Here is a 27,167-nt window from a genome sequence, read left to right as displayed (position 1 = left end):
GAACACAACTTTTAAACTCAAAATTTTCAGCACGTCATTCGGAAGTTCAAATATTTTACAAGCTTTTGAGTATTCTCAAATTTTTATTACATGTCATTTATTTGGTGGAATACTAGTATTGTTATTCATTTTAATATATACAAGTATGATTAATATAAAAAACAGTGAACAACCAAGATCTAAAACTAAAATACAGTGTTGACAACATATTTTATAATTCAATACAAACTATCAGTAATCAAAACATTTGGTACCGAAATAAGTTAGGTGCACACTTTGAAAAAAAAATTATATCAAAAATTCCTAGTTATCAGAATTTGTAAATCCATTCTAATTTTCATTTCAACTTTTGAAAAAATGTTCAGATTCAAAAATTTTATTGTCGAAAATTAGAAACCCACTCCGACTTGGACCCCTAGTTGAATCTTTTTATTTAAAACATTAAGATATCAAATGAGCTGAACTCCAGTCTACCCTGAAATAATACTTTCATCTTTATCACAAACCGAAATCCACCATTAGCCATTTATGATTGAAACTTCAAAAAGTGGAGATAATAAGTAAATGATAATCGTTTGACACGGACAATTGTAATATGTAAAACCTTTATTTGGATTCTGACCATAAACAAAAATCTACGATTCCAACGTGAGAATTTGGTGTTTGTATTGTGGGAGAGCAAGGCGTATGAGGCGGAAAGAAAACTTTTTCTTTGGAGAAGGCTTGGTGTTGTTACTGAAAGCAATTCCGGAAAGAAAAAGAAAAAGAAATAAAGAAGGCGTATGAGGCGGCATTGAATCGAAACCCGAGATCGTCGTTTTTGTCATTTCCAGGCATGACCTGTTTTGTACCCCTTTGGACAAAAAAAAAAACAAAAAAACGAGTAGCCAACGGGTATATTGGTGGAAAAAAAGTGAACCCGAAACCCTAATAGCTAATACCACGGAAAAGAAAAAAAATAAAAACGGAAATACCAAAACTGGTGGTGGGCCCCCAGTAAAAGTTATTTGAAAAAGGAAGGAATGCGGGCCCAAAAACTTGTAGGCATATCTGGAATGAGAGTATAGAGGCATCCGCGAGTGAGGGCGAGTGGGGATATTGGATCGTTATTTCTTGCAGTGTTTGATATGCATTTGTTGGGAAAATGGACCATATGAAACAGGATTCTTGGATAATAAAAAGTTATTGAATCAAGACTGCACGCCACGCTAAATATATTTATATAATTTGATCTCAATGTAGTTATGTTTCTTTCTTGAATGATTAAATGTAGTGATTGCATTAAATACACATAATCATATGATTTATATATGTATTAAGTGCATATAAGTATGAGAAGTAAACAGTTTTCATAAAAATAAAAAAGCAAATCTTTCCAGCTAAAAGAGGGAAACAAAACAAAATTTAATTAAACTAACGTATCAAAGATTGGGTACAAACCATAAAGGTGCAGTATGAAACTGGGACGAAGAACGACTCTTGGGGCAACTAAAATGCCTAATACTCTTATTTGTGAAAAAAATACTCCAAAGTCGCATTTAGTTGATTCGTAACACGGGTAATTAAAGGTTAAATAAATACTGTTTCTTTCAACATTCTAACTATGGGGGTAGGATAGAACGGCGGAATGAAGGTTGCTCACAAATAATACCCGATCACCAAGTTCAACAACCTCCATCCATTGTGGACCACCATCAATATCACACTCCAGTTTGAACACTCGAAATCCTTTAGTCTTAATGTGGTTCAGTGTAATGAACGGTCTTTCCAAGCATGACCTTATGCTAAGAATAGGATGTTAAACACGTTTTTTTTATCACATTTTCATACCATCTTAGGTGGTATTTAATGTGGACAGCCACATCATTTGAATTAATCAGATTTTTTAATTTAATTCATTATTTGATGATTGTAGTATACGAGGAGTCTTTCTTCTTCTTTTTCTTGGGTTTTGCAAATTTTTCAAATGATGTAGTTATCCACATCAGATGCCACCTAAGATGGTACATAAATGTGGTATAAAAACATGATATGAATAACATTACTTTTAAATAAATAATTACACGTATTTGTGTTTTGAATACAACATGATTGCTGTTGATTCTCTTACCATAAACGTAGGAATAGCAATCCCTATATACTGAAAAGAGGGAAAATGGTGTTGAAGAATCCCATTGAAGCATGACGGAAAATGAAGTCACAAGTCCTTTATGATGCATGGCTTGGATTTGATGCGACCACTTGGGAGGATTTTTAGGGTTCGCCTTCTGAAGATTTTTAGGGCTCGACCGAGTAGTATTGGGATTTTAATTGATTATCAACCACAAAAGCAGTGACCAACCGTGCTTCGATAGTTACCTTCTTCTGAAAGTTTTGAAGAAACCCTAACTAGCCTATGGCTCTTGACTTGCGTGTGTACCTCTGGTTGGGAAGGAGCGAATTTATGCATAAATTAGATTCTTATCTCTCATTTCATTTCCCACTAATTAAAATTAGGTTTCTATCTCTCGTTAATTTTCATTTTTCATTTTTCATTAATTGAAATTTGAAACCCTTCTCATTTTTCAATCTTATCAAGGTCTTTTTACTTTTGTCCATATCATTATTTGAATATTAAATTATTACATGTCATCGTATGTCAATTTCAAAAGATGAAAAACTTATTAATTATTTCTAGATATATCTTTTTAGAATTTTTCATATATTTTTGTTTTTAATTTGTACTCATTTTTCAAATTTGTACCATTACTCTTTTTAATTTCAATTTGTACCCATATTTGTTTGTCTGTTTCATATATTTCTACTTTTAATTTGTATCATTTTTCAAATTTGGACCAATATTCTTCTTAATTTCAATTTGTACCCATAGTTTTAAATTTAATATGTACCCATATTTTTAATTTGATTTGTACCCATATTATTTTTGCTGAATATATGTACCCATGCTAATTGCATGTATTTATTTTATGTTTTACAATATACAAATATTTATTTTTTAAGAAGCGATCTAGCTATAAATTGAGAAGCAAATTAAGAATTTCTCCAAATTAACATGAATATTGTACACTAATCAATTTAATAAATAAAACTGAATTCATTTCCTGCTTCGTAATCCTCAAAACAACGAATAATGACTTCATCTCTCAATTATTTACACAAAATTGCAATTGTGTGTGTGTGTGTGTGTTGAGCACAAGAAGTGGGATTTGGGAGGAGGGTACATGGAGAGTGAGGTGGGTATACTGAGGAGGAAAATGAGGATGTAGGTTATGTTATGGTGAGGACTCTGTCACGCATTTTTCTCTGGTGAGGGTGGGAGTGGTTGGGTCATGGTGTTTAAGTGGGGGTGGGAGGGAAGGGAACAGGCTGGCTTTTCTGCTGGTTGCGTACCAGGTTTTGATGAATTTACCAATTTAGCCTTGTTTTTGGATTGGTGTGGAAGACCAAGCAATGACCAAGTCAATTTAAAATTAGATATATACAGTAATTTTAGTGACCCAGAAAATTACTGAAATATTGTGATGGTGGGAGTCCTTTAAGCAACACGTACTCACCACATGCCGAATGTTTAATTTCAGCAATTTGACGTCAACCGATAGTCCTTTAAGCAACACGTTGATGAACAAAAAGGAGGTCAATAGGGGTGGAGTCCTTATCAGAAGGATATTGATATGATAATTAGTGAGCTTTTGGTGTTTGCTTCGTGTATTCAACCCAAAAGAGGAAGAAAAACATCGAGTGTTTGGTCATTTTCCTTTTGGTTCCATAGCTCGGTCTAACCACGTTGGATCAAGCTTCTGACTAAACATCAAAGAAACAAATCCAGCTTCTGTTACGACTTCACGTAGAAACCCTAAAATGGTAATTGGATAGTGAGTTATCCTTGTTTGCATGTGCAAACACGATAAATGTCTGGTTTAATTAGTTCGCGTGCATAGATGATTATATATACGCCATGCAAAAACTTGTAAAGCATAAATTATTAAACTTTTAAGAAACCTAATCGCCAAAAACGCGTACACATGCAACGTTTAAACTAACAACACAAAGAACGTGAATTATTGATGATAGCTGATTAAAACTTGCACAAAGAGGCATCCTATTTGACTTGTTGGGTAATTATTAATTTTCTTGGTTATTATTGTTGAGCTATGTGTACCTTTTTAGTTTATGCATCAATGGTAGCTTATCAGAAAGTATTACCTCTTCATATAATCTGGATGAAATTATGGCAGTCGACCTAACAGGGACCATTTGCAGCACTTGATTCAACTATGATCCGTGCAAGTTGGGGGAAACAGTACGTATTAAAAAAACACAGATAACAAGCCAACAAAAACAAACTAATTTATTAAAATTTTAATATTAATGTCCATTTTGGATATGTTGGATGAGCTGCATTCTAACTAACATATCAGTAACCAACCACCTTTAGGGACAATGATAGATTAGTTTATGCCTAATTATAAAACAATATAATTAAACACGACCTAATTAGATTTAAGATTAGACAAACGTGAAGGAGAGAAGGTCAAAGTATCAAGAAATTAACAAATATGCTTAAGCCGAGGATGTAGGTCAGCAAAATACCAAACCTAAACAACTGCCCTCCTCATTTATATGCCCTTCCCTTTCCAATGTTCAAAGCAAACTTAAGAAGTTAGGCGAGCTTTAGTACTAATCATAGTTTACAAGCTAACTAGATCACAGTTAAGTTGAGGTATCACCATACACAAGCTGAGAATGATGACCAACGAGAGATAAATAACTTGTGATTCAAAACTTCATATTTGACAACTTATACCTTTTTTTTTTGTCGAAACGACGACTTACACATTCGTTTGCAAACAGTTATTTCAGCTTTCAAATAAGAATTCGACTTTCATTCTTTTCTTTCAATATTTTGGATTTTATGTATTTCCAAATAAGCAAAGAATAAAACCTATACTAACTACAGTTTTTTAGTTTATTAATATTTGTTGGGAATCTTGTGCTCATGAACCATGGTTGATGATTATTTAGTCTAATTTTCTGTGTAGAGCTTTGAGGATAAGAATCCATATATTTTTGCATTTTATATAATTAATGCAATGGAGCAAATATGTGAGGAGAGAAATAAATTTTTCAGTATCTTAAAAATACGGTCCGATACATCAAATGTTGTAATATAATTAGTCGGAATTTTATTTTAAATATCTTAACCAATTAAATTATACACTCAGTCCCGAACCATGTTGACATTGAAATATCTCTTCCAAGAGATGGGATTCAACATTGTTCAAGTTGAATGGGACCAACAAGTTTTTGACATCACATTGACAGAAAGGTTTTGTCACACCGTCAGAGTTTCCAATTTTTGACCAAATTAATATTTAATTTATGAGACTGAGATTTGTAGGCATGGACTTTCGAGTGTATGCAGCCATCAACTCAATGAGCAGTCACTCGGATACCAGTAAATCAATCAAACTTTCTAGCTTACCCACACTATCAAATTCAAATCGTACCCTTTTTAAACAAGTGGATTTGTTTCACTGATGTCGACAAATTTGATTCTTAGTTTCTTGTTCTTGGTAAAACATGGGGTTTAAGATTAACCAGGTATTATGGTATCCCTCGTTTTTTAGTGTGATGCTCTCTCAAGTACACTCAAGTTTCGGTCCTTTCTTGTTTAAAGTTAAATAATTAGAATCCCACTCAAATCAAAAGAGAGAGCAATTCCTCTTTAAGCTAAAGACTGACCAAGGTAATGAAAGTAATTTTCTTCTCAGATTTGAAAAACATGCATGCATATTTTAACCTACAATTGGACCAATGTGCTCGGCCGAGCCAAGTAGCTAAGCGGAGCATTTAAAGCGATTAGTTATATGAAGATTTTTGTTAAAGATTTATTATCACTTCCTGTTGAAGTCACATAAAGCACAATCATTGGGGTTAGTAGGCCAAACTCACATCTAACAAAGTGTGTGGCAAAGCAAATCATAACTTATCGTTTCTCAAACTCAATTAGAAGAAAAAAAATTTGAACGAATGTGCTAGCATAATTTACGGTTTTTTCTTTTTTTAATTTTGACCTTTACAACTATATACAACATCAGAATAGAGTAGCCTATTAAATTCTAAATTGTCATGTCTAAATTCACTAAAAATAATAATTAAGAAATATGATGCACCACATCACCAATAAAAAAACAGAAAATTAAAATTGAAGCATAATAATTTTTTAATATGGCTTTTAATAATTGATAATTTGGTTAATCCACATTTTGGGGGTGGTGGACCGTCATGACCTTATCCACTTTACATTATCAAATAAATTTTTTTTATGAATAAAGCCAATTCATATCGATATGAATTTCTTTTGCTTAAAAATAAATCAAAAGAATTCAACACAAAAACCAAAAAGAAAAACTTTTACATTGCCGGTTGGGTGGATCTTTAGATTTGTTTTACATTACCTTTTGAATTTTCAAATTTAATGTGAGCAATTTAAACTTTTAATTGTTTTTTCTCTTCAAATTAAACTTTTAATTATTAGTTATATCATTATTTTCCATTAATTTTACCACGTGTAATAGCGTGTGATCAATTTGTCCAAGAAAAGTTGGTAATATTTAGATATATAAAAATTGAGTTATGAAAAGAAACTGACTCATCTTGAATTTATTTATTTTAAAAGTACCTGAAGAAGTACTAATTACGTGTTTCTTATAAGAAGCATTTAAAGTATTTTTCGAAAATTTACTTGCATTTTATTAATAATTGATTCTAAAAATATTACATTAAAAGCGCTTTCAGCTATTTTAAATGCACTTCCATATGAGTTCTCTAAATCTAAATTGAAACTACGCAGTTGCAAGAAATTCAAAAACTACTTTGGACAAATGTATAAATATAAGTATCGATTTGATATGATAGTTTAGAAGTAATAACGTGGGGATGTTAACAAAAATTAAAAATTTAAGGAGCTCAGAATCAAATTTAAAGTTGAGATGGCAATGTGGAAATAAGGCTTAAATTTCAGGAAACATTGCCAAATACGTTTCCTAAAATAGAAAAAAAATTAATTAATTTAATAGAGATACAAATTATGGAAAGTTAAAGCGACATTAACATTAATAAACATAGACAAATTAAGAGAAGTGTTGTTGACATTTGAAAATTTTTATTTTACACTCCTCGCAAGTGTAAAAAGTTTGGAATGTATAATGAGATTTTTGGAATGCTAATAACAATTCCCGAAATTAAAACATTCAATGGGCATAATGTAATTCCGCCAAACATCAAGGTCATTGCTTTCCAGCTTTTCCCAATTTAAAAATAAATAAATAACGAAAAAAATTATGAAAGATGAAAATATAATAAAAATAAAAAAGATTAATAAAATCATCAGCTGTACCCACTCCCACCCAATCCATCTGATTTTATAGCACCTCCTCTCTCTCTCCCCCCTCCTCCACTGTCACTGATTCCGCGTTCTTCACATTCCCGAAAGGCCGAAACTTTCAGTGGCCGGACCAAAGAGCTCCTCGTTCGAATCAGTCGTCGAAAGCGGCAGCATTTTTTAGGCTCTCGAAGCACCGAAGACCCACACTGTTCGGCGCTTTCGAATCGAACCCCAAAAGCCCAAAGCGGTCTCCGTCGATTTTTGTTTCTCTTTAGAAGGGAAATAGATTATTTCGTAGGTTAAATTATTGGGTCAATTTGAAATGCAGAAGAGCCAGCGATTTTTGTGGGTTTTAAAGCCGATCGGAAACTCGCGGGCGATTTGATGGAATCGGTGCCCATAGTTTTTCAGTTTCCCGCATTTTATGGAGGTGATTATGCGGCGTCGTCCATGTCCCTCTCTCAGATTCGCCGTCGTTGTCCTCAAGGTGAGCTCTTTCAGTTTTTTCAGTTTTATTATTCACTTTTTTTATTTATTTGACGATTTGGGGTTTGAGCTTTTTTGGGTTTTTTCCCTCGAAAATTTCAGTTAGGAGTTAATGGTTTGATTGCTGAGAAATTGCGGGAAGAGATGGGAAAATTTGGGATTTTGGTACTTTGATTAGTTGTCTGTTATATGTTTTCTTTGTTATTTCATATTCCCGGGAACCAAACAGCGGGTTAGGGCTTTATACTTTGATTAGGTTCATGGAAGCAGCTGTGTTTAGTACGGAATGGATTTCCACTTTCCAAGCTATTTGCTTTTGCTTGTGTATGCTTCCATCTAATTAAACTTTCCTTTTGTGGAAACTGTTCACTATGTTGAGGGGTCACATTTCAGTTTCTTTTGTTTTTTATTTGAATAGATTTTAGCTGATATGTGGGTTGGGTTTGGTCAATTGTTAGTGTTCATATTCTTTGAGGTTGAAGCAGATTTGGGTTAAAGCGGGACGAAACAGTGGCATTCACTTTCATGTGCTAATTGAGGTATTAGGATTCGGAAACTTCGTAGTTGATGTCCGTTCAGTTGTTCTGAGACTATATATGTTAGATCTGCCTTTTCTTTTGGTTTTGTGAATGTGTTGGAATTGTGTGTATAATGGTTGATCTTTCACCAAGTGTTGTGAATGTGTTGGTTTTGTGAATGTGTTGGAATTGTGTGTATTCGGAAACTTCGTCATATCGCTGCTGCGCATTACAAGTTCGATTTTCACAATTGGACATGTGCTCTTCTATTTCTCTCTCTTAGCTCTCTAGGATCACTACATGTCTCCTTCCTCTCTTTCCCTTCCTCCCCCTCGCCGCCAACGCCTCTCTCTCTTAGCCCTCTAGACTCACTGCCTCTCTTTCATTCCCTCTCCCTAGCCGCCAACGCCTTTCTCTCTTAGCTCTCTAGACTTACTGCCTCTCCTTTCTTTCTTTCCCTTCCTCCCCCTCGCCGCCAACGCCTCTCTCTCTTAGCTCTCTAGACTCATTGCCTCTCTTCCTCTCTTTCCCTCCCTCCACCTCGTCGCCAATGCCTCTCTCTTAGCTCTCTAGACTCACTGCTTGTCTCCTTCCTCTCTTTCCCTCCCTCCCCCTCGCCGCCAATGCCTCTCTCTCTTAGCTATCTAGACTCACTGCCTCTCTCCTTCCTCTCCTTCCCCCTTGGTGTCTACGCCTCTCTCTCTCACTGCCTCTCTTCTTAGCTCTCTTAGTATCGTCCAAATGACTTATTCGCTGCCAACGTATTATCATGCATTACCTATAATTATCCTTTCCGTTTACGCATCAATTTTCTTGCTTTTTGTCCTATACTCCTGTTTTTATTACCTAACGGTAGGACCACATGACGATGGGGAGGGAAACGATCAGCCGGGTCAACAAGTAGACCGCGGCCATGGCCGTGGTCGACAAGGGTGCGGCGGCCGTGGTCAACAAGATGTCGGCAGCGATGGTCTAGAAGTTGTTGCTGAACTGGAAATCAAATTGATGGAAGCATACGGTTGCTTTGGTCAATTTGATTTCCAGTTCACCCACCGGTTCAGCAACAACTTCTTGACCATCGCCGCCGCACCTTTGTCGACCACGGCCATGGCCGCGGTCTGCTTGTTGACCTGGTTGATCGTTTCCCTCCCCATCCTCCGGTGGTCCTACCGTTAGGTAATAAAAACAGGAGTATAGGACAAAAAGCAAGAAAATTGCTACGTAAACGGAAGTGATAATTATAGGTAATGCATGATAATACGTTGGTAGCGAATGAGTCATTTGGACGATACTAAGAGAGCTAAGAAGAGAGGCAGTGAGTGTAGAGAGCTAAGAGAGAGAGGCGTTGGCAGCAAGGGGGAAGGAGAGAGGCAGTGAGTCTAAATAGCTAAGAGAGAGAGGCATTGGTGGGGAGGAGGGAAAGAGAGGAATGAGACAAGCAGTGAGTCTAGAGAGCTAAGAGAGAGGCGTTGGCGGCGAGGTGGAGGGAGGGAAAAAGAAGCAGTGAGTCTAGAGAGCTAAGAGAGAGGTGTTGGCGGCGAGGTGGAGGGAGGGAAAAAGAGGCAGTGAGTCTAGAGAGCTAAGAGAGAGGTGTTGGCGGCGAGGTGGAGGGAGGGAAAAAGAAGCAGTGAGTCTAGAGAGCTAAGAGAGAGGTGTTGGCGGCGAGGTGGAGGGAGGGAAAAAGAGGCAGTGAGTCTAGAGAGGTTGGCAGCGAGGGGGAGGAAGAGAAAGGAGAGGGAAGGAAAGAGAGGCAGTGAGTCTAGAGGGCTAAGAGAGAGGCGTTGGCAGCGAGGGGGAAAGAGAAGGAGACATGTAGTGATCCTAGAGAGAAATAGAAGAGGAAGAGCGAGTGGAGGACTGGGTAGCGGTATATAGTGAGGGAATGGAGGATGTAGCTGTATATATAGAGCTAATAAAAAAACACGGTGACCGCAACGGTATACTGGTGCAAAACTTCCTCAACCTAAAACTTAATACCACCATCCCTCTCCGTCCACTGATATCCAAAATACCATTATACCCTTGCATTCCTTTAGCAATCAACTTTATACATTTAATTTAATCGACACTATTACTGTTTTTGTCCATGTAGTCATACAAGTATGTAGACAAGCTAGATTTTTAAACCCGGTCACTTATATATACATTTTATGCAAAATGTTACTGTTTTTGTTCATATCGCTGGTGGGCATAAAAAGTTCGGTTTTCACAATTGTACATGTGCACGTTTTATTTGTGTCATACAATAATCATGAGATCGATTATGCAAGTTGAAGTAACATATTTGGATATGCTCTGAATTCACTTAACTTGTCGAAAGAGAAATTTGAACTCAAATGTTCTAGAGTTCTTTGCATAAACAAATATCATAAGACCGGCCATGCAAGTCGAAACAACATATTTTTGCAGGCAATATTAACACACTTGAAAATGTATGATAAAGACTGAATGATGTGGGTTTCTCTAATACATGTAGACAAAACTCTCTGTTATTATCTATTTTGTTAAGAAACAAAACCAAAATCCTTGTCGATTTTATGCCGAGCTGTCGAAAAGGTACACCGCTCTTTCAACTACATGATCAAACCCCTTGATCTAAAAGTCTCAACCATCCAACGGTCACAACCGTGGTCCTGCCTAACCAATGGATGGAAACGCTCGGTTGTGTCCATAACATAGCATTACTAATTCATTTAAACATTTTCGTGACATGGTTGAATGGATGAGTCACATATGGTTGAACGTAAGTTTAATTTAGGGGTGTTTTCTGAATGGATAGGATTGGAACTACATTTTTAAGTTCCAACCCGTAATTTTGAAATAGGATTAGAACACAACTTTTAAACTCAAAATTTTCAGCACGTCATTCGGAAGTTCAAATATTTTACAAGCTTTTGAGTATTCTCAAATTTTTATTACATGTCATTTATTTGGTGGAATACTAGTATTGTTATTCATTTTAATATATACAAGTATGATTAATATTAAAAATAGTGAACAACCAAGATCTAAAACTAAAATACGGAGTTGACAACATATTTTATAATTCAGTACAAACTATCAGTAATCAAAACATTTGGTACCGAAATAAGTTAGGTGCACACTTTGAAAAAAAAATTATATCAAAAATTCCTAGTTATCAGAATTTGTAAATCCATTCTAATTTTCATTTCAACTTTTGAAAAAATGTTCAGATTCAAAAATTTTATTGTCAAAAATTAGAAACCCACTCCGACTTGGACCCCTAGTTGAATCTTATTATTTAAAACATTAAGATATCAAATGAGCTGAACTCCAGTCTACCCTGAAATAATACTTTCATCTTTATCACAAACCGAAATCCACCATTAGCCATTTATGATTGAAACTTCAAAAAGTGGAGATAATAAGTAAATGATAATCGTTTGACACGGACAATGGGTGCAGTGGACGCACAGGTAAGTAAATGATATGCGTATTGGGTGCAGTGGACGCACAGGTAAGTGCCAGGTAAGCGTTATTCACATTTATGTTTCAGTAGTGATTTGAGATAGTTAGAGAGCTCATAACCTGCACCCCCGGTGTTAGTGCTCCCGCCCGTGGCCAGGGCACAGTCCTTCACGTGATGTTCACCTCCCGCACCTTATGCTCACCTTGGACTCAAGGTAGGTGCACAGGCCTGACGTACAGACCACTTTAGGTGGTTCCGACTCGTAGGTGACCCGCGATTATTCGCCCAGTCTTCACGTGATCGTAGCACTTATTTACACCCAGGCCTGTCGTACAGACCACTTTAGGTGGTTCCGACTCGTGGGCAGGTTTAGATATTGAGATTGAGCTTTGAGCTCTAGATGCAGCCGTACAAGTCACGTTAGGTGACTCCGGCTGCCAGATTACATGATATTGATTTGATTTATACCTGGACACTTGCATATCATTATGAGATTTCGGCATGGCATATTATTTGAGCATGATTGGCATAGTTATACATACGTATATATGATTATTTTCTGGGAAGTATACAGGTTTTACGGCGAGGGGTTAGAAAGTATTTATAAATGGTTTTCGAAAGCTTTGTTTTTGCCCACTCACACTTTTGTTTTGCGCCCCTCCAGGTTCTAGTTGAGTAGCCGTTCAGGTGGTATTCCCAGAGGATTCTCCCGGCTTTTCTGACAGATACTCACCAGCGTAGGGTCACCTTCGGGTGTACTTTTGTCGCAACTTTCTTTTGGACTGTTGTAGACCTGCTCTGAATTATGTTTCACTTACGCTAGCACTTGTTTAGTACTTTATATGCTAGTTTTAATTTATTCGTACTTTTATATTACTACTTTATTGGCTTCTGCACGTGCACATGGCTACGTCACCTTCGTGTGACGGCCAGCACGCTCCGATCACGGTCGGGATGTGTCAATAAATTTAGTTAAACCTGTAAAGTGCCGGCTGTGCCCGCAAACCGGGAGCCAAAATGCTATCCTCCTGAGGTATGTTTGCAACCCAACAAGAATTAAATTTAGTGACAGCCACAGCTATAGCTGCACTGCACCAAATTTTCACCACATTAAACTGATGTTCGGCCCATTGCCTAGTAGGGGTGAAGATAAATACGCCTAAATATGAAAAAAAGGTCCGTGGATTTTCAATCCCTTCAATTACAGTCTCTGGATGACTTTTAAATAAAACTACAAAGATGCAAGTTGTAATGGAAAGCCCGAATAATGCATATTCATATACTTTAAGGTTTTTTCCACTGTCCATCAACTTTATAAAATGCACTAGAATTACGGCATTTATCCCTAGGGCAAAGTCAAGAAAACTTAGGGCTCTACTATGTCTAAAAAATAAGACAAACGAAATCAGGTAGTATGAACAACATAATAGGGTAAAAACGCAAATTATGCATTCGGGATCTATTATATTTTGTAAATAGAGACCTAGAGCCCATAAGAATATCTCTACTGCTTCCCTGATGCACCCTATTCTTAAGAATCTTACTATCTTTGAGGTGATTTCTTTCCTATAATGATGAATTATCACCACCATAATTACATCACAGAACATAAATGCAGCTGTGATACGAAAGTAATATAGGTAGGACATTTTGGCCGCGACAGCTGGAATTAATAAAATGGATGGGACTATAAAAAAACCTTGAAAAAAATGGAAGCATACGGTTGCTTTGGTAAATTTCATTTCCAGTTCACCCACCGGTTCAGCAGCAGCTTCTTGACCACCGTCGCGGACATCTTGTTGACCACCGCCACCGCGCCCTTGTCGACCACGGCCATGGCCGCGGCCTGGTTGTTGACCCGGCTGATCGTTTCCCTCCCCATCCTCCGGTGCTCCTAATGTTAGGTAATATAAATAGGAGTATAGGACAAAAAGCAAGAAAATTGTTGTGTAAACGGAAGGGATAATTATAGCTAATGCATGATAATACGTTGGCAGCAAAGGGGAAGGAGTGAGTCTAGAGAGCTAAGAGAGCTAAGAAGAGAGGCAGTGAGTCTAGAGAGCTAAGAGAGAGAGGCGTTGGCAGCGAGGGGGAGGGAGGGAAAGAGAGAAAGGAGAGGCAGTGAGTCTAGAGAGCTAAGAGAGAAAGGCGTTGGCAGCGAGGGAGAGGGAAGGAAAGAGAGGAAGGAGAGAGGCAGTGAGTCTAGAGAGCTAAGAGAGAGGCGTTGGCAGCGAGGTGGAGGGAGGGAAAGAGAGGAAGGAGACAGGTAGTGACATGGTTGAACGGATGAGTCACATATGGTTGAACGTAAGTTTAATTTAGGGGTGTTTTCTGAATGGATAGGATTGGAACTACATTTTTAAGTTCCAACCCGTAATTTTGAAATAGGATCAGAACACAACTTTTAAACTCAAAATTTTCAGCACGTCATTCGGAAGTTCAAATATTTTACAAGCTTTTGAGTATTCTCAAATTTTTATTACATGTCATTTATTTGGTGGAATACTAGTATTGTTATTCATTTTAATATATACAAGTATGATTAATATAAAAAACAGTGAACAACCAAGATCTAAAACTAAAATACAGTGTTGACAACATATTTTATAATTCAATACAAACTATCAGTAATCAAAACATTTGGTACCGAAATAAGTTAGGTGCACACTTTGAAAAAAAAATTATATCAAAAATTCCTAGTTATCAGAATTTGTAAATCCATTCTAATTTTCATTTCAACTTTTGAAAAAATGTTTAGATTCAAAAATTTTATTGTCGAAAATTAGAAACCCACTCCGACTTGGACCCCTAGTTGAATCTTTTTATTTAAAACATTAAGATATCAAATGAGCTGAACTCCAGTCTACCCTGAAATAATACTTTCATCTTTATCACAAACCGAAATCCACCATTAGCCATTTATGATTGAAACTTCAAAAAGTGGAAATAATAAGTAAATGATAATCGTTTGACACGGACAATGGTAATATGTAAAACCTTTATTTGGATTCTGACCATAAACAAAAATCTACGATTCCAACGTGAGAATTTGGTGTTTGTATTGTGGGAGAGCAAGGCGTATGAGGCGGAAAGAAAACTTTTTCTTTGGAGAAGGCTTGGTGTTGTTACTGAAAGCAATTCCGGAAAGAAAAAGAAAAAGAAATAAAGAAGGCGTATGAGGCGGCATTGAATCGAAACCCGAGATCGTCGTTTTTGTCATTTCCAGGCATGACCTGTTTTGTACCCCTTTGGACAAAAAAAAAAACAAAAAAACGAGTAGCCAACGGGTATATTGGTGGAAAAAAAGTGAACCCGAAACCCTAATAGCTAATACCACGGAAAAGAAAAAAAATAAAAACGGAAATACCAAAACTGGTGGTGGGCCCCCAGTAAAAGTTATTTGAAAAAGGAAGGAATGCGGGCCCAAAAACTTGTAGGCATATCTGGAATGAGAGTATAGAGGCATCCGCGAGTGAGGGCGAGTGGGGATATTGGATCGTTATTTCTTGCAGTGTTTGATATGCATTTGTTGGGAAAATGGACCATATGAAACAGGATTCTTGGATAATAAAAAGTTATTGAATCAAGACTGCACGCCACGCTAAATATATTTATATAATTTGATCTCAATGTAATTATGTTTCTTTCTCAAATGATTAAATGTAGTGATTGCATTAAATACACATAATCACATGATTTATATATGTATTAAGTGCATATAAGTATGAGAAGTAAACAGTTTTCATAAAAATAAAAAAGCAAATCTTTCCAGCTAAAAGAGGGAAACAAAACAAAATTTAATTAAACTAACGTATCAAAGATTGGGTACAAACCATAAAGGTGCAGTATGAAACTGGGACGAAGAACGACTCTTGGGGCAACTAAAATGCCTAATACTCTTATTTGTGAAAAAAAATACTCCAAAGTCGCATTTGGTTGATTCGTAACACGGGTAATTAAAGGTTAAATAAATACTGTTTCTTTCAACATTCTAACCATGGGGGTAGGATATAACGGCGGAATGAAGGTTGCTCACAAATAATACCCGATCACCAAGTTCAACAACCTCCATCCATTGTGGACCACCATCAATATCACACTCCAGTTTGAACACTCAAAATCCTTTAGTCTTAATGTGGTTCAGTGTAATGAACGGTCTTTCCAAGCATGACCTTATGCTAAGAATAGGATGTTAAACACGTTTTTTTTACCACATTTTCATACCATCTTAGGTGGTATTTAATGTGGATAGCCACATCATTTGAATTAATCAGATTTTTAAATTTAATTCATTATTTGATGATTGTAGTATACGAGGAGTCTTTCTTCTTCTTTTTCTTGGGTTTTGCAAATTTTTCAAATGATGTAGTTATCCACATCAGATGCCACCTAAGATGGTACATAAATATGGTATAAAAACATGATATGAATAACATTACTTTTAAATAAATAATTACACGTATTTGTGTTTTGAATACAACATGATTGCTGTTGATTCTCTTACCATAAACGTAGGAATAGCAATCCCTATATACTGAAAAGAGGGAAAATGGTGTTGAAGAATCCCATTGAAGCATGACGGAAAATGAAGTCACAAGTCCTTTATGATGCATGGCTAGGATTTGATGCGACCACTTGGGAGGATTTTTAGGGTTCGCCTTCTGAAGATTTTTAGGGCTCGACCGAGTAGTATTGGGATTTTAATTGATTATCAACCACAAAAGCAGTGACCAACCGTGCTTCGATAGTTACCTTCTTCTGAAAGTTTTGAAGAAACCCTAACTAGCCTATGGCTCTTGACTTGCGTGTGTACCTCTGGTTGGGAAGGAGCGAATATATGCATAAATTAGATTCTTATCTCTCATTTCATTTCCCACTAATTAAAATTAGGTTTCTATCTCTCGTTAATTTTCATTTTTCATTAATTGAAATTTGAAACCTTTCTCATTTTTCAATCTTATCAAGGTCTTTTTACTTTTGTCCATATCATTATTTGAATATTAAATTATTACATGTCATCGTATGTCAATTTCAAAAGATGAAAAACTTATTAATTATTTCTAGATATATCTTTTTAGAATCACGTGTCATAATTTGAATTAACTATACTTGTTTGTGTGTTGAATACAACAGAATCGCCGTTGATCGTGCTAGCTCTTTCTTACTAGTTCTTTTTATTTCTTTTTCATTAGTTTTTCCCTCCTCTTATGCTATTTCTTTTCTGCTACTTCAAAGGAGAAAAGTATACCTTCCGTAAACGTAGGAAGAGCAATCCCTATGTACTGAAAATAGGGAAAATAGTTTTGAAGAATCCCATACAAGTCGCAAGTCCTTTATGATGCCTGGCCGAGCAGTATTCGGGATTTTACTTGATTATCAACCACAAGAGCAGTGACCAAGTGTGCGTGCCTTTGGATAAATAGAGTGGAGTTCCAGGAGTGGCATACTAAAGATTCCTAGAGTCCCTAAACGAATTTGTACCCCTTTGGACAAACAAAAAAGGCAAATAGAAAAACCAAAAACATGTAGCCAACGTGACTGCAATTATATTCGTGCAAAACTTCATCAACCTAAAGCCGAATATATACCAAAATTGGAAGAAAAAAAAGACAAGAATATGTCGCTTTTAGTCATTCAAATCTCTCTTTTCATAAGTTAAATGAATTTAGAGCATCCAAATATGTTATATCAACTTGCATGGCCAATCTTATGATCCTTGTACGATACAGAGAAAAAGTTATACATGTACAATTGTGAAGGTCAAACTTGTGATCAGCCCGAGCTACATGTACAAAAAACAATTAAAATTTTGTATAAAATATATATACGTGACTGGATTTAAATATATAGTTTGTTTACGTGCTTGCATGACTATATGGACAAAAACAGTAACATTATCCTTCAAGGTTGTGCTAGGCGCTAGTTGCAAATGAAGAATTTCTCCAAATGGGCATGAATATTCTACACCAATCAATTTAATAAATAAAACTGAATTCATTCCCTGGTTCGTGATCCTTAAAACAACAAATAATGACTTCATCTCTCAATTATTTACACAAAATTGCAATTGTATATGAGTATGTATATATGTGTGTGTGTTTGTATATCAATGCATAATAAATAACATTACTATAGGTACGCAAATTTAAATCGCCATGATCGATGTCATTGTTGTGAGATCTCAAACCAATTATTTATTATAATGAGAAAAAATTAAACAACAAAACAATATGTAATTGATTCAAAATACTATTATAACTAGTGACATCTTAATGTTTAAGATGCAAGTAAGTTTCTCTTCGTTCAATATAAATAATGGCAAATGATGATCTCCTTATTTAGGTATGAATTGGAATTTCTATTCCTGTATAATTTCTCTTTCAAAACTTTAAGCTGTGCTTTAATTGGACAATGGGATGCATGCCTGCTACGTACTAAATCACACATATAATTATGTACATGCTCTCGATCCTGCCTAATGCTTTTGTTGGGGTCTCATTAATTTAAGTCCATTTTTGCATGTTTGGTTACTATAAAAGAGTGCAAAGACTATATAATCTGATGTACCTCATTTGATGATAGTGTCGGATAACAATATATATATATATATATATATATGTATGTATGTATATATATATATGTATGTATGTATGTATATATATATATGTATGTATATATCTATGTATGTATGACATCAGGAATGGTTTTGCTAGAAAAGAGTGCAAGGCTCTTTGACGTTTTAGCATTATCCTAAACGATTCGGTCACCTATATACAGTTTGTGTATAATGTTACTCTTTTGTTTCATGTAGCTCGAGAGCATCACAATTCGATTTTCATGATTGTACATGTGCACTTTTTTATTTGTATAGCAGTATAGCACAAGGATCATAAGATAAATCATCCAAATTAATATAATATCTAGATGCTCTAAATTTATCTAACTTATAGAAAGAGAGATTTAGACTCGAAGGCAAATTATCATTTGTAACTTCTAATAGTGAAATTAGATTTTGCAAAAGTTAAAAACCAAATGGAGGAGGAATCAAGGGGCTGGGACTTTTTGCGGTGGTGGTGGTTGTGGTGGTGGTTTGGGAGGAGAAAGAGGGAGAGGGGTGTTTTCTTCGTAGTTTGGGTTTTGGGATCCCAGCCCTTTTTAGGGGTTTTGGGCGGGGACTTTTTGAGGTGTTTAACAATTTCAGAGCTGTCAGGAATGGGGATCGCGATTGGAGGTCATGCTGATGAGCAGCGTTGGCCCGGGTATCCGGATTATATTGTCACGTTAAGGGAATTTTGGAGATAAAGTCGGTGGGAAAATAGTAGGGTTTATTTTAACCTTTTATGGTGGGTGGGAAATTAGAAAAATAGGGTGGGTCTAAAACCAATAAAATATATTGTTTGTCTACGTGGTTGCATGACTACATGGAACATTATCCATCAAGGTTGCACTAGGTGCTAGTCGAATAGGAGTTAGGGCTTATTGTCTAGACGAATTACGTATAAATTAGTATATGCTTATTTTATAGACTCGAATACCATATGAATTATATTTTACCACATAAAAAAACAACTCATTTGCATAAATAGATATCTTAAGTACGACTCATTATAACACATGCCAATTTTTATGGACCCGAATGTCTGTCCACCGTGTGTGGCTTTGGATATGAGGCAGGAATGGCGCACAAAAGATTCCCAGAGTCTCTAAACGAGTTTGTACCCATTTGAACAAACAAAAAATGGAAAAATAGAAAAACAAAAAACATGTAGCCAACGGCAATATTGGTGAAAAAAAGGAAAAATAAAAAACGAATTTGTACCTGGACGTTTCCACCCATCAGCCACAGACCAGGCCAATGAGGTCATGGTCTGAGGGGGTAGGCCCTTGGTGCTACCTACATCGTACCAAAATCGGAGGAGATGTGCTGATCTTGAGCGGTCTTGGTCTTAGCTAGGGGGTGCCTACCCTTACCCCTACGTCCGACCCTAAACAACAAAAACAAAGCGTCAAAAAAGCGTTTAGGAAGGCTACAGCCTGCAACATGGCATATTAGAGCCATACATCCAGTCTGCGCCTGAGCCTCTACAAAACAAAAAAAAATCCGGCGTCTAAGCAGCCGGTGATCCGCCATCAGCAATTGTAGTACAAGCGCCACATTTGCGGAGTCCAAGGTTTACACCCATTGGGAAGGTCACTGGGACCCACCTCCTCCTCTTTCCTGAATTGGAAATCTGGATATCAATTCAACCTTGTGCAAGCATATCTGGTATTATTATGGTCTTTTTATTCGTTACATCAAAAGTAATTATACGAAAACTTCCAAATGTTATTGTATTAGACTATAGTGGTATACTTTGGTAGTGTTACACTATTTTGATAAGATAAATGTGTCACGTTACATACATTTTTCCTTGAAGCATTTTAAAACTCAATCTCCTATCACTATTTTGACTGTTGGCTTATTACTATTTTATCCATTTTAACACACGTGCTAACTCAAGAGAGATTTTTTAAAATATAATGAGACCAATGTTCTTACATTATTCTAGTTACCTTGATCACACCATATTTCATAAAAGAAATAACATAGAACGTAGAACAATCACTTGAGTTACAAACCCGCATGTTGCATCTAATCCTAACCTTTTATTTTCTCAAGTACCGCAGTGTGCGAAAGCTTTGAGACAACCCACAATGAGGCCCATCAACTTTTTACAAGATCCAACCCAAATCAAGAGGCCTAGTGGACGGAGTCATATAGATGACTAAACCTTTGGTTACCCACTGTTCACTTTAACGAAAAATCATATTTTTACACGAAAAAGTCAATCCTGGTACTATTCACTTTACCCTTTATTTTTTCCTTATCGTTCAAACTTAAAGTTTTCAAGTCATTTTCATTAATTTTTTTTATTTTTTATTTCCCTATATACCTTAGATTCTCCTTTTGTTATTACGACCGAATGAGTTTAATTTAAAACAATAAGATAAGGGCCTTATATACCCTTTTCCAATAATGCTTAACATTTAAGCTAATAGGTACTGATATGGCACTCAGTGGCGTATGGTTAATACTACTATAAGTTAAAAAGAGTAATGCTATTGATAGGCACACTTAGAAAAATGTTAGATTATATACATGTATCACATAATGTGACAAATTAATAATATATATAATTAACATTTATATGAGATAAGTTTATTAATTGATGTGGTATGTATACATTACTTGTCACGTTATGTGATACACAAAGAAAATGTGATTTCTCTAGCCTTTTCCTAATAAAAAAATAAGTACATACTTATAATTTGAATGAAATAATAGCCCAACACGATGATAATCTGTCCAAATCAAACAATGTATCACTAACGTGGACCTCGCTGGGCGAAATAAAATAAAAAGAAAGCTGACTTAGTGAACCTCGTTGGAAAACTGCATGGTTCTGCCACCAAAAAAGGGCAATCGCCATGGTCTACTAGGGTGGGGCTCCAATGTTCCATGCTTTGCAGATACCCAACAATAAAATCCTATCTAGTGGGGGTTACGTAAATATTTGACAAACTCTAGATTGGTTGAAGAATATTTGTACTCATCACCTATTTATAATTGTTGGATTAGTTTAAATTTTGAGATCTATGTAGTGGATAAACATAAATTTTAAAATTTAACCGCATTCAATAATAACAAATATATGGTGGTGAGTATTACCATCACTTAAAAGTAGTGAGCAAAAATATACATTCAGACGTTGAAACAATGACATGAATAAGTTAGGAAGTTGACTCTCTTCAAAAAAAAAAAAAAAAAGGTTTGGGAGTTGGCTCATCATCTCCTTTCCCACGCATTATATTACCCATGCAAATTAAAATGGAGGTGGTAGACTTTCACTAGTGGGATCATTATCTAATTAAGAATCTTAAAATTTGGAATCCAACAGCCTAATGAGATTCCCCTGCATAGGGTACTCCCATTTGTTTAAGATTCCATTCTTTTATTCTTATTCAGAGAATTTGCATAAGGATATAATTCGAAGGGTGAATATTATTGTTTCATCCTCCTCCTATAATTCCTTATATTTTGATTCTTCTGGTGTTTTGCTTCTTGAATCGTTAATTGGTTGTTTTGGTGGAATTCGTTTCTCTTTAGTTACTGGGATATATGCATGCTGAAGACATTATTGCAATGCAATGACAAGTGGGCAAATAACTGTCAAAAATTGGTCGGTTGTCGCTTTAGTGCTATGTATTATTTTGTATTATAGGTGTTTTAACTATTAGATTTGATTTTTGTAATGTTAGATCGTTTATTTTCAATTACCAAATGCTACGTACTATTGAAAGAGAATTATAATAAAAATTTGGCAAAGAAAAATATGTGACGTGTCCTAATACGTTACTATCAATCTTCCAACAAGTTCCGCTTAAGTCGGACACTCAGCCTATAAATAACAGCAGCTCACTCCCAACGCTCAACACTCGACAGAGAGCTTCTCATTCACACGCACCGTCTGGGCTCTACTTTCTCAATCGTCCATGTCGCTCCGTCAAGCACTTGCTAAGCACGCATTTGGGGCCACCAGAGTGTCCCTAGCGCCACCGTCGTCGGTTATGACAGATCACCAAACCATCGTGCCTCCGAATGCCGCCCAGGTGAATTTCCGCAGGGAATATCTGACCTCGATGGACACCCCCCGGAAAGGATTCTTCCTCCAATTCCTCCACCTCCAGTCGGCATCGAAGCTCCCGGAATTCCTGATCGTTCCGGATGGGGAGAAGCTCCGGGAAAAGCTGAGAGGCATCAACATTAGTGGTAATCAGCTCCGTCTCGGCGATCTCAGCCCTCCGCCTCCAGATCGGGACCCCACCACAGAGCTTCCGTACGGAATCTCGGTCCGCAGCGCGAAGAAGATTCTGAGGCTTTCTCAGGTGGAGAAGCTGAAGGCGAAGCTGAGGGAGATTCCGGAAACTTCCATTTCGCGATCGGAGTTCGTTCGGATCTGCAGCGAAGGATGCGAGAGCGAAGAGCAAGGTGCTGAGTTCGCGAAGATGATGGACGAGTCCGTAAACGTTATTGTTTTGGGAAACGTAGTGTTTCTCCGGCCGGAGCAGGTAACTTCTTATTCTTTCCCGCTTTTATGTAGATTCTGTTTCTGTTGTCGTTTGTGATATGGTAAACCTACGGAATATACCTTGAGGTGGTGGGTTGAAGAAAACTTTATTATCCTTGGTCATTTGACACGTATCTAAGAAACTTACAGAGAGCATCGCTGTTGATTTTGATATCTAGAAAATAAGACACGCTGAGTGTTTCGATCCTGTAATACTACGACATGTAAAACTGTGTGATTTGTTTGTTATATCACGCATAGAAGTTGTTCTCGTTTTTGTAATACCTGACAAACCTTTTGTTAATTTTTTTTTACAGGTGGCTAAATCAATGGAGAGCATAATCTCACAATCCATGCCCATCCCAAACGATCCAAGAAGTAAAGAGCTGCACCAGATGGAAACTCAAAAGATGTTAATCGACCAAAAAGCCAGGGCCCTGGTACGAGGGGAGCTCTACTGTGGGCTGGGTTTTTTGTTATTTCAAACGATCGGGGCAATGAGGCTCACTTTCTGGGAGCTGAACTGGGATGTCATGGAGCCCATTTGCTTCTTCGTCACCTCCATCCACTTCGCCTTGGGCTACGCCTTCTTTCTCCGGACATCGACGGAGCCCACTTTCCAAGGGTTCTTCCACCGTCGCTTCACGGCCAAGCAACGGCGGCTCATGGAGGCTCATAAGTTTGATGTCCAAAAGTACAACCAGCTTCGAAAAGTCTTTTATCCGAATTCGGATCATTCAGCGTCATTTCATCACAAAGAAGGAATGGTTATGGGATCACCATAGTCGGCCTAGGTTATTTATGTTAGACCTAAAAATCAAACAAATTTTGACTGCAAAGAGTAATGTTTGTTTCAACAAGCAAACCAGTTGGCTTTGGTTTAGAAAGTATGGTTCGGGTATGTTTGGACTTTTTACAAACTGTCGAGCCAAAAATCGGCGTTTGGCGATGAGGAACTCGAAATCTTGTACAGAGGTTCAGTTGTCATCATCCCTTGTGTACAGTAAATTGCCTAGTTGAATGTTAAGCAACTTTGTTCTTCATGTTAAAAGGGAGCTCGTAATTGTTTTGCAAATCATGTATTAGGAGATTTGACTACAATACTTGTATCTCTCTAGTACTATCACTTTCTAATGGTCAAATATTAAAATATGTGATTGTGACGTTGTTCGCCATTTATAAAGGGTTCAAAACCATAAAAATCCAAATTACGTTAATTAATAAAGACAATGTGTCGGTTCGTTAACACATGTGTTCGAACTCGAGTTCTATTTTCTTGAATAGCCAATTACACAATCTGAGTTACGCTAATGTGTTTGTTCTTTGGCACCTGCGCGGTCTGAAAATACTAGAATTATTGTCAAAGTGGTTAGAGAAGGGTATCTTGTCTTTTGAACTAGGGAAGCACTTGAATAAAATGTCAAAATGATGAAATGAAGGGTAAGTGCACCAACGAAGGTTTTGTGTACCGAAAAATACTAAACGGGCAACTCCAAGCCAATAAGGTTCTCCACTTTATGAGGATCGGGATGCCTATTGAAATATACTCTTCCAAAAAATTTCATCCACGTAACTAACGTTAGTTTCAGATTTTATAAGGTATAGATTATACCATTATCCAAATTTTTAGGAGATATTTGCTTCGTCTTATATAGGATAAATCTCACTCTTTCTATATTTCAATTATGTGATGCGAGATATACGAAGAAAGAAATTTATCCACGATTGTATGTTAGAATCTCCCCAATCTTCAGCAATGCTCTATCTGTTTTTTTCCGTACACAAAATCTCTTCACCACTATTTGATCAACCGTCATCCACCTTTGATGGTTGACCACGATTTTGGCTAGTTTATTAAGAACAACTCCTACAAACTTGGCCACTCCTTTCTTGATCAATATGTAGAGCCACCTTAAAACAAAGTTGCTACAAGACTCAACAAAGCTAGTCACCATACTGGAGGCTTAAGTTTCAATCGACACTTGTAAAGAATAAGTTTCCTTCATCTTCTACCTTTAACTCGAACAAACTTTCAAAAGTTAACATCCTTTTTACTTTCCAATATTAATTAAATACGGCAAGTAATTATCTTATCCAATACAATTCTAGGTAGCAAACGTCGCCTTAAAATCTATCATACATCATCAAGCTTCTTTGTGGAAATATATGGTACCACTTGCCCAAAAGAAATCTCCAAAGTTGTCGGGCCTATATAGGCCCACTTGCTAGCGATGATGAAAGACGATATATGGGCCTCCAAAAATACAAAAAAAAGGCCCAGCTTAATGAAATCAAAACCCTAGTTTCAACATATTTCGCACAGAACCAAAAAATAAATAAAAAATCCAACCATTTTCCTCTATGCCAAAGTTGGCCAATCAAATCCGTGCGTGGATAAAGGTCAATTTTTTTGTTACAGAGGAAGTTGGTTGTTCATTTTTCATCGCACGTTTCGCTTTCACAGAGATGATAGGAGTTTATGATTTTAAATGCACAATCACTCATTGCATCTCTGCCCCTAAGAAAAAGATATTCCATCTCTCATGGCCTTGGCCCTCTCAATCCGGTGAAAGAATATCGCTAGGGTTTTTGTTTGGTGCCCGTCGACATTTGTCCTTGTAACAAAACTTCAAAACTTTGAGTGACGAAACAATTTGGAATTTGTTGACATAGGTTTAGACATGTACATCCACAACCAATGATGGCCCGCTGAGTTGTGATTGATATTTGCAGCAATTATATTGAGCAGCAAGTGTGATGTGTTAGGCCTACATTTCTCCATCGCATGATTTCGAGTGCCATTACCAGTTGCAAACCTTTCGAGTTTCTTTATAATTTGGGCGCTGCAGTAGTGGTCTGCCAGTAGACTCGTTAATGCGTGTAAATTAGGGTTTGCATGATGTTATGATCTGGTATCTACAGAGACGGAGCCCACTTTCCAAGGGTTCTTCCACCGTCGCTTCAAGGCCATGCAACGGCGGCTCATGGAGGCTCATAAGTTTGATGTCCAAAAGTACAACCGGCTCCGAAAAGTCTTTTATTCGAATTCGGATCATTCGACGTCGTTTCATCAGGAAGAAGGAATTATGAGATCATCGTAGTTGGCCTAGGTTAATAAAACTTATATTACACTTAAAAATCAAACAAATTTTGACTGCAAAGAGTAATGTTCGTTTCAACAAGCAAACCAGTCGGCTTTGGTTTAGAAAGTATGGTTCGGGTATGTTTGGACTTTTACGAACTATCGAGCCAAAAATGGGGCCTCGGGCCGGTGACAGAACTTTCGTCTGGCCATGAGAAACTCGGAATCTTGTACAGCGGTTCAGTTGTCATCATCCCTTGTGTACAGTGAATTGCCTAGTTGAATGTTAAACAACTTTGTTCTTCAGTTAATGGGGAGCTCTTCATTGTTGTGCAAATCATGATATTAGGAGATTTGACTACAACACTTGTATGTATATAGTACTATCACCATCTAATGACTAGACATTAAAATGTGTGATTGTGATGTTTTTCGCCATTTATAAAGGGCCAAAAACCACAAATTCCAAGTTACGTTAATTACTAAAGACAATGTGTTTGTCCTTAACACCTATGTTCGAATTCGAGTTCTACTTCCTTAATTAACCAATTATGCAAACTGAGCTTCGTTAATTAATTAATACAATGTGTTTGTTCTTTCACACCTACAAATCTCATATTTGCAACATTATTACTTAACGGTTAACTTTGTTGACAATATCCAAAGGTTGTTAGAGTTGTTATCAAAATTAGTTAGTTAAATAGCTTAGGCTGCAAGTTAGTCATGATGGCTATATAAACTGTATTCTCATAGTTGTAAAGATTAATTCAGTATCAATGTAATCAATTACTTTCTCTCTCTCTCTCTCTTATTCTCTTTCTGCATTTATGTGCTTCTCTGCACTACTGACTAAAGGTTTACACAGTCCTTTATTTGTTCATCATTGTGCCAATCTTAGACTGGGTTTCCCCAGTTAAGATTGAGGGGGAGTATTAACCAAGGATATATGTGTATGGGCATTTTAGTCATATTGTGTATAGTTGTGGTTAAGGTGATTAGCTATCTTAGTTAATAAGTTTTGACAGCTGTAAGTTTGGTTTTAGGCTTTTAGATATATATATATACTACTGTAAAGGATAGCATTAATTCATTCAGTCAATACAACAACTTCTTTCTCAAGATACCTTTGAAGAAGTGAAAATGGATGTGGATATCA

General features: G+C 36.6%; 1 protein-coding gene and 1 long non-coding RNA gene across 2 annotated transcripts; both read left to right on the top strand.

Annotated features, from left to right (window-relative positions):
- Positions 1–7,372: 7,372 nt before the first annotated feature.
- LOC148695333 (uncharacterized) lies at positions 7,373–12,700 on the top strand. Its single transcript, XR_015964983.1, has 2 exons — positions 7,373–7,874; positions 12,486–12,700. It is a non-coding gene; the product is annotated as an uncharacterized LOC148695333 (long non-coding RNA).
- A 9,601-nt stretch (positions 12,701–22,301) lies between these two features.
- On the top strand, positions 22,302–23,980 carry LOC137718069 (calcium uniporter protein 5, mitochondrial-like). The gene is made up of 2 exons (XM_068457581.2): positions 22,302–22,930; positions 23,247–23,980. Exons 1-2 carry the CDS (start codon positions 22,355–22,357, stop codon positions 23,712–23,714), a joined length of 1,044 nt encoding a protein of 347 aa, XP_068313682.2. The 5' UTR covers positions 22,302–22,354; the 3' UTR covers positions 23,715–23,980.
- The last annotated feature ends 3,187 nt before the right edge of the window (positions 23,981–27,167 follow it).

Source organism: Pyrus communis, chromosome 8, assembly GCF_041283825.1.
Source record: "Pyrus communis isolate YQ-2024b chromosome 8, ASM4128382v1, whole genome shotgun sequence".
In the NCBI taxonomy this organism is placed as follows: Eukaryota; Viridiplantae; Streptophyta; class Magnoliopsida; order Rosales; family Rosaceae; genus Pyrus; species Pyrus communis.
Note: the sequence above shows the minus strand (reverse complement) of the source record. Positions and strands in the feature narration are given on the sequence as shown.